We start from the raw sequence: 9372 nt of genomic DNA, 5'->3' as shown, positions 1-9372 counted from the left end.
ATAAGCTGAGCATTTATGTGAAAAACTTTGGTGGCTATTAACTATTAAACCTTCAAGTGGGCGTTGTTTTGTACATTGAAGCATTTTACCACAAGACTGTTAATCATATTATAATTTAACTAAGTACACAAGTTCAGAACCTTGACAGGACATACCTTGTGCAAGCATTTTCTGATTGACCAGAAGGGGGCGATGTTGAACCAAACCCCTTTGCAAGCTCACACCACTCACTCCGTTTGACATGGAGACACAAAAAATGGTGGATAAGACAATTTCCTCACAGGGAACATATTTGCCATTGGGACCTATTAGCTCCTCCTTGATGGATTTTTCACATTATGTGAAAAACGCTTCAAAAGCTACTCCTATTGCACCAAATGCCTAAGACACTACGATATTTACTATGTACTAAGATATTTTACACCTATAGACCAAGGTCTGTAAAAGATGCATAAGCCAAACTATGTAAAAAAAATATGGCCGCTATTGACCAATAAACCTTCAATTGGGCATGGTTTTGTACTGATCAGCATATTAATGAGACACCGTTGATCATATTATAACACAACTGGCTACACATTTTCAGAATCTTGACAGGACATACAGTGTGCATTTTCTGATTGACCACAATGTTGAGCTATGTTGAGCCAGACAAATTTGCAAGCTTATGCCATTCACTCCGTTTGATGTAGAGAGAAAGAAAATGGTAAATAAGGAAATTTCCTCTCAAGGAATATACACTCACCTAAAGGATTATTAGGAACACCATACTAATACTGTGTTTGACCCCCTTTCGCCTTCAGAACTGCCTTAAATCTACGTGGCATTGATTCAACAAGGTGCTGAAAGCATTCTTTAGAAATGTTGGCCCATATTGATAGGATAGCATCTTGCAGTTGATGGAGATTTGTGGGATGCACATCCAGGGTACGAAGCTCCCGTTCCACCACATCCCAAAGATGCTCTATTTGGTTGAGATCTGGGGGGGCCATTTCAGTACAGTGAACTCATTGTCATGTTCAAGAAACCAATTTGAAATGATTCAAGCTTTGTGACATGGTGCATTATCCTGCTGTAAGTAGCCATCAGAGGATGGGTACATGATGGTCATAAAGGGATGGTCATGGTCAGAAACAATGCTCAGGTAGGCCGTGGCATTTAAACGATGCCCAATTGGCACTAAGGGGCCTAAAGTGTGCCAAGAAAACATCCCCCACACCATTACACCACCAGCCTGCACAGTGGTAACAAGGCATGATGGATCCATGTTCTCATTCTGTTTACGCCAAATTCTGACTCTACCATCTGAATGTCTCAACAGAAATCGAGACTCATCAGACCAGGCAACATTCTTCCAGTCTTCAACTGTCCAATTTTGGTGAGCTTGTGCAAATTGTAGCCTCTTTTTCCTATTTGTAGTGGAGATGAGTGGTACCCGGTGGGGTCTTCTGCTGTTGTAGCCCATCCGCCTCATGGTTGTGCGTGTTGTGGCTTCACAAATGCTTTGCTGGATACCTCGGTTGTAACAAGTGGTTATTTCAGTCAAAGTTGCTCTTCTATCAGCTTGAATCAGTTGGCCCATTCTCCTCTGACCTCTAGCATCAACAAGGCGTTTTTGCCCACAGGACTGCCACATACTGGATGTTTTTCCCTTTTCACACCATTCTTTGTAAACCCTAGAAATGGTTGCGCGTGAAAATCCCAGTAACTGAGCAGATTGTGAAATACTCAGACCGGCCCACCTGGCACCAACAACCATGCCATGCTCAAAATTGCTTAAATCACCTTTCTTTCCCATTCTAACATTCAGTTTGGAGTTCAGGAGATTGTCTTGACCAGGACCACAACCCTAAATGCATTGAAGCAACTGCCATGTGATTGGTTTATTTGATAATTGCATTAATGAGAAATTGAACAGGTGTTCCTAATAATCCTTTAGGTGAGTGTATTTGCAAGAAGTAATTAGGTCCGCCTTGATACATTTTGGGCCATTTTGTATACGGTAAGAACACTTCAATAGCTACTTCTGTAGAAACAAATGTCAGATCTTCACATACTAAGATATTAGGTATGTATAGACGAATGTCTGTAAAAGACACAAAAGCAAACCAGTATGTCAAAGAATTTGGCCGCTATTGACCAATGAACCATCAAGGTTATTAAAAGGTGTGAAGGTTAGGAGTTAATTTGTGGGTAGGTAGACCCAGAATTAAACCCACAGGATAGGTAGACCCAGAATTACCTCTGCTGCAGAGGATACGTTCAGTAGAATTAGCAGTCTCAGAATATGGCAATTAATTGGGCTGCACCCTGATTGCAGCCCCATTAAAAGCTTCACACTGGTCAAGTAAAAGAAACATCTCAACATTAACTGTTCAGAGGAGACAGTGTGAATCAAGCTATTTGAACAAGAACAAGAGTGGTGCCACAGCATCACATAACCTGGCCTCCAAAATCACCAGACCTCAATCCAGCTGTGATGTTTTGGGATGAGTTGGACCGCAGAGTGAAGGAAATGCAGTTAACCATTGCTTAGCATATGTGGTAACTCCTTCAAGACTGTTGGAAAATAATTCCAGGTAACTATCTTATAAAGCCGTTAGAAAGAATGCCAAGAGTGTGCAAAGCTGCCTTCAAGGCAAAGGGTGGATACTTTGAAGAATCTAAAATATAACAGTATTTTGACTGGTTTAACACTACTGGTTACTACATGATTCCATACATGATATACATGTTTTGATGTCTTCACTATTATTTAAGACTGGAAAATTAAACAAATATAAAGAAATACCCTTAAATGAGTACGTGTGTACAAATGTTTCGCTCGTACTGTACATTTGTTGTCCCAATGACTTCTTGGCTGGCTACTCTCTTTGTTTCAGTAATTTCACAGGTTGGGGGGACAAAGGAAATGATCTTAGCCTATAGTGTTGTTGCTTAGCCCACAGCTCATTTGTGATGTATCTTGTCATATGGTGCATAGAGTTTAAGTCCGAACTTTACATACACCGTAGCCAAATAGATTTAAACTCCATTGTTCACAATTGTTGACATTTAATCATTGCAAAAAAAAATCCCTGTGTTTGGTCAGTTAGGATCACGATTTTATTTTTAGAATGTGAAATGTCCAAATTATAGTAGAGAGAATGATTTATTTCAGCTTTTATTTCTTTCATCACATTCCCAAAGTCTGAAGCTTACATACACTCAATTAGTATTTGGTAGCGTTGCCTTTAAATTGTTTGACTTGGGTCAAATGTTTCAGGTAGCGTACCACAAGCTTCCTAAAATAACTTGGGTGAATCTAAGACATGCCCATGTCATGTGTCCTAGATTCATGAAACTTGTTCCCTAAGTCCAACAACTCACAATATTTTTTTTTGCCAATTGGACTCAAAGTCTGGCCTATTAGATTTTCTGACAATTTGGATTAAAACTCCTATAGCACCAAATGTCTGATCTTCACGTCCTTTGATATTTATTTTCTATAGACCATGGTCTTTAAAAGGTCTATATGCCGAGTCTGTATGTGAAAATATGCGGTCGCTATTGACCAATACATTTTCAACTTGGCGTGGTTTTGTACATAAAGGCATATTTTGAGCAACAATTAATCATAATAATCCAACTAGGTACACATGTTCAGAACCTTGACTGGACATACCATGTGCATGCATATTCTAATTGACCCCAAGGGGGCGATGTTGAACCAGACAACTTTGCAAGCTTACGCCACTGACATAGAGTCAAAAAAAAGTCAATTTCCTCACAAGGAACATATAAGCTCTGCCTTGATGGATTTTCTGCAATTTTAAATATGTGAAAAACACTTGAAAAGCCACTCCTATAGCACCAAATATCCAATCTTCACATTCTAAGACATTTGGCCAAGGTCTGTAAAAGAAGTGTAAGCCAAGCCAGTATGTCAAAAGATAGTTTGGCATTTATAAGCATATTAATGAAACACTGCTGATCGTATTATAATAACATTTACTACGCATGTTCAGAACCATGAAAGGACATACCGTGTGTGCAAGCATTTTATGATTGACCACACAGTGGCAATGTTGAGACAGACATCTTTCGAAGCTCACGCCACTCCATTTGACATAGAGACTGAAAAAATTGTGGATAACTCCCAAGTCCACATATTTTGAATATGTGATAAGTACTTCAAAAGCTACTCCTATAGAAGCAAATGTCCGATCTATTTACTGGACAAGATATTGGTTATCAATGGAGCAAGTTAATTTATCAATGCATACCCCATAACAGTACAAATAAAAATATGCCCGCTATTGACAAATCAATTATCAAGCTTGTGAGGTTTTACACATATATGCATATAAATCAGAAACAGTTGATCATATGATAAAATATTTTGATGTACATGTCAAAAACACTATGATAATGTAACATATACATGTACATTCTGTTTGACCAGAAGTAGGCGCCATAACCGCTAGATGGCATTATCTGTAACGGTCAGTGTGATTTACATTTGGCACACATAATGAGGGTTATTAATCTAACTAATGAATGAACTATATCTCAATGTGACCACATAGGGGCACAATTGGGGAAGAAATATAATTAATGCTTCACTTCTATTTATAAATCTATGAAGAAATGGTGCTAATAGATCTTGCATTTCATAAGTGGTGTAATAAGGCCATTTGTAGCTGAATTCTGAAACACGCTCAATGCTACTTGCAGCTTTAATTAATATTATTCTTCCAGCAAAAAAAAATATTTTTTGCACATTTCCGTGAGATAAAATGGCGTTAAAGTGCCCAAATGTATATAACTTCTGGTGCAGTGGCATGCAATTCAGTCTCGCCGAGGCACTGTCTCAAGCCTCCAAAGTTGCACTTTTTTGCAAGCTTGCCACGCCCACCACTTGTGACCTAGAGTTTTGATAATTGGTACATAGGTCTACCCCCTCACTATGAAATGTTTTGCCATTGGGACCCATAAAGTCTGCCACAATAGATTTTCTACCATTTTGTATTTTTTGAAAAACACTAGTCAATGTACTCCTCTGGCACCAAATGTCCAATCTCTATGGCCAGTATGTCAAAAACATGGATGCTATTGACCAATGAACATGTGCGGGGGTGTAAGTTTTGTCCATGCCTGACAATTGACATAAACACAGTATGGCAGGCATATAGCATATAGATTGCTGTTCTGGTTTTATAGATCCATTTACATTTTTGATGCTGTGTACTTCGCTACATTCCCGATGGTAATTAGCAGAGGTGGGGGACTCGGGTCACATGACTTGACTCGAGCCTGACTCGGGTCACAATTTTCAGGACTTGTGACTTGCTTGATTAAAGTATGAAAATGACTTGACTTGACTTTGACTTGAGAACAAGTTACTTGAGACTTGACTTGAAGTGGAAGACTCGACAATGACTTGAACTTATAATAAACAAACAGCAATAAAATTATTTTATATGTTGTGACATCAGCACCACTAATCAGCGTATGTGCCCTCTCAAGGCAGGCGTTGCTAATTTGCAACAGTTAAAAATTAACTAACTTATTACTCCAGATACATATTTCATGAGTTTGTTTTACTCAGAAGTACCACTGCAGGACTTGGTTGTCCATTAGCAACAAACAGTTTCCCACTTGCTCACCAGATGGCAGTGTAGTCTCACTTCCAACAGTCTGTTTCCATGGGTTCCCTGAAACTGATTTTCTTGGCATCAATTTCGTGTAAGTATCACTATCAACCTCCATTAATTTGAAAGTAAAACTGCATAAGAAGAATCATAAATGTATATAGACACAGTACATGCCAATTAGTAGATTTTATCTCTTCTGGATTTTTACCCTGGTGCAGCTCTATTTCAACGTTGCAGATTTGCAACGTGTGGCCAGATAGGTACCACTGGATACCACATGCTTTATCTACTAGTTTGCCTATATTTTGAGCAACCATTTATACTAGGGTTATTTTCCTATCACCAGTGTTTACGTATTACTTTGAGGTGTCACTGAGGGTATATCATATGGAAAATTTGATAATTTGGAGTGAAGTTACAAACAATCAGAGGCAGATTTGATCAAAAGCAATGGCACAATACCATGTTCATTTGACTGTGCAGTGAGGAAAACTGATGTAGCCTAAATTCCATGGCACTTTTATTAGTACATATCATTGTGTCAAAGCATTTTTTGGCAAACTACCTTACATAATACTCTCTATGCAGGATTTGCAGTGTGTTATGGCAGGCAGACGAAAGATTTACTCAGTCTGGGAAACCATTGAGTACATTTGCCTTCCTGATGGTGCTTTATCTGACACAGAATCCATTCCAGACGATAAAATTGCTGATCCAGATTTTGAGGAATCTCCTGAAGCATACGAGTCTGACTCCAGCTTTGATGATGATAAGCCACTGGCAGAAATACCAAAAGCTAATCTCAACCACCTTGATGTTGAAATTCATAACATACATGCAGACAGTGACACTGAGGTCCCAGATGACAATGAACCTCAGCCAGGCTCAGCTCCAGTCAACAAAGAGTTTTCTTGGAGGCAGAGGAAACCCCCAGCAGCTGACATAGACTCTTCATTCCGAGGACCTGCATTCTCACCTCCCCCAGACGAAATACCAAGTCCAAAGTGGTATTTTGATCAGTTCATGGACAAATCTGTGTTTGAACATATTTCTCACCAATCTAACTTGTATGCAGTTATGAAGAATGGCCCAGAACTGAAAACAACCCCTTCTGAAATAGAGCAATTCATTGGTTTACACATCTTGATGACCGTAGTACGTATGCCATCGTACCGCATGTACTGGCAGACGGCAACCCGCTACGGCCCAATTGCGACAGTCATGGGACATAAGCGATTTGATAATCTGCGTACATACATCCACATGAACGACAATACCAATGTGAAGCAAAAGGGTGAGCCTGGATACGATCCATTGTTCAAGGTGCGTCCAGTTCTTGAGAAAGTCTGTGCCAACTGTTTGAAGGTTGAACCAGAAGTAAACCACTCCATTGATGAGCAGATGATCCCCTTCAAAGGAAAGATTGGAATGAAGCAGTATATCAAGAACAAGCCGCATAAATGGGGAATCAAGGTCTTTACTCGTGCAGGTGTCACTGGACTAGTCTATGACTTTGAAGTATACACTGGAAAAGGGACCGTGACCAATGAGCGTGGACTTGGTGTTGCCGGTGAAGTTGTGCTTCGTCTCGTATCAGAAGTTCCAAAAGGACTAAACTACAAGTGCTTCTTCGACAACTGGTTCACTTCCCCTGAACTCATTGTGGAACTGAAGAAAATGGGAATTCTAACAGTTGCTACCATCAATCGTAACCGTCTCCGTGGATGTACCCTCAAGAGTGACAAGGAACTCTCAAAGGCCGGGCGTGGTGCATATGAAGTGAAATACGAAAAGACAAGTGGGATGTCCATCGTGAAGTGGTATGATAACAAGGCAGTGTTGCTGGCAACATCCTTCATTGGCCCTGAACCTGTTGAGAGATGCAGAAGGTGGTCGAAAGAGAAGAAGGAATATGTGGAAGTGGACAGACCCCACATTGTCAAGGTGTACAACCACAACATGGGAGGAGTCGACTTAGCAGACATGTTTGCAGCTCTCTATCGCATTGACATCCGCCCACGACGTTGGTATCTGCGCATCTTGTACTATTTGATTGACTTAGCACTGGTCAATGGTTGGCTCCTCTATCGCCGTCATCTCACCCAGAAGCAGGAGAAGAAGTATATGCCACTTCTTGACTTCCGTGTTCAAGTTGCAGATGCCCTCATCAAGGTTGGCAAACAGGCTGACTTGAACAGTAGGAAAAGAGGACGACCGTCATTGGAAGATGATCCAACGTCCCATCAAGCTGCCCCACCTCCACCTCCACTTCAGAGGATCTCTGCACCATCGGTTGATGTCAGATTAGACCGATGCGATCATTTCCCCCTCCATGCTGAGAAACGTGGACGATGCAGACTGTGCAAGAATGGCTGCACGCAAATGGCCTGCCTTAAGTGCAAAGTACTTCTGTGCTTTACAAAAGACAAAAACTGTTTCTTGGAGTACCACACGACAAAGTGACTTGGAAACATGCCCTACTCAATGATTTGAGATATTGGATTTGGATCCCATATTGTTTTTGTTGTTGTTCTGCAACTGAAAAGCACTTTGTTACATTGTTTGAAAAGTTGTATATAAAAAGTTATTGTTCATATCATATTCAGTCGTCAGTGTCTAATTACCACACTGGGCCAATATTGCAAATCTGCAACATCCCAGAACGCCGTGCATGTGAAGGTCTCTCTAAAAAAAAAGTCAGGATTCTATTGTACTACCCCATATGATAATTTTCCCCAAATATCAGATTTTTCCTGTTACTAAAACTTAATTTGAGCCTGAGAGGGTTAACGCTGCACAATTCAAACCGTGCCAAACATGGCAGACAGTAACGTTAGTCGAGCTCCACAAATAGTATCGTTTGGATACAAGGACTTTGAACTGGACCGTGTGAATAAAAAAAGATTTGCCAGATGCAAAATATGCAACAACGTCAAATTTCATTCATCATTTTAAGAACCACAAGGAAAGGTAAGAAAGTAATCTCTTTACATTCAGTTTCACTAAGATCTATAACGATTAAGTTACTAATGTAATGAATTAATCTTTTGTTTGTCATAATTTGGCCTTGGTTGCATATTATGTTTGTTTTTTTCTTGTTAGAAATGTGACCATTATCATTACTGAATACATCTGGTAAATAGATGTAAGGGAATTTGACTATAACAGTGGCATAGCCTGAATTTTAATGTTGATGGGCATCTTAAAATGAGCGGGCATGTAAATTATTACACGTAGGCTATAATGTCTGTATTAAATGTGCGCATTTTCAAGTGTTTATGGACTGCGCATGGAAACTAAAAAGCATTGTGCTTACACCATAACAGTTAACTTTACTGCATGAAAGGCTAACATGGAGGCGCCGATGTGATTACTAGCACCTAAACATTTCGAAGAGTTTTTTTTTTTTACTCATACAGACAAGAATAATTACAGCGTAATTACATATTAGGCAGTTTTTCAGTCACAATAATTAGTTTATAAGGTTGTTATTATTAGCCCTTATTACATGGAATGGCTGAATTCCAGTGCAGAAAGCGTGTTATTTCTTGATAACAGACCGTTGCCATGAAAAACAGCGCGTCGTTATGGACGCAGCAGGATTCTAACCAGAGACGGAACGGTATTTGATTTATGAGCTTCGCACCGAGCGCACGTCAGAAACAAAGGACAGTGTGTGTGTGTGTTCATCTCTTTAGTACTGTGACTTGACTTGAAACTTATAAGGACTCGACTT

At 39.8% G+C, this 9372-nt stretch overlaps 1 protein-coding gene across 1 annotated transcript; it reads left to right on the top strand.

The window, feature by feature from the left end:
• The first annotated feature begins 6797 nt into the window (after window positions 1-6797).
• Window positions 6798-8099, top strand: LOC114840952 (piggyBac transposable element-derived protein 3). Its single transcript, XM_029125544.2, has one exon. The coding sequence runs from the start codon at window positions 6798-6800 to the stop codon at window positions 8097-8099; it is 1302 nt and encodes a 433-aa protein (XP_028981377.2).
• Window positions 8100-9372: the final 1273 nt, after the last annotated feature.

Source organism: Esox lucius, chromosome 15 (genome assembly GCF_011004845.1).
Source record: "Esox lucius isolate fEsoLuc1 chromosome 15, fEsoLuc1.pri, whole genome shotgun sequence".
NCBI classification, from domain to species: Eukaryota; Metazoa; Chordata; class Actinopteri; order Esociformes; family Esocidae; genus Esox; species Esox lucius.
The sequence above is the reverse complement of the archived record's forward strand: the minus strand, read 5'-3'. Positions and strand labels throughout refer to the sequence as shown.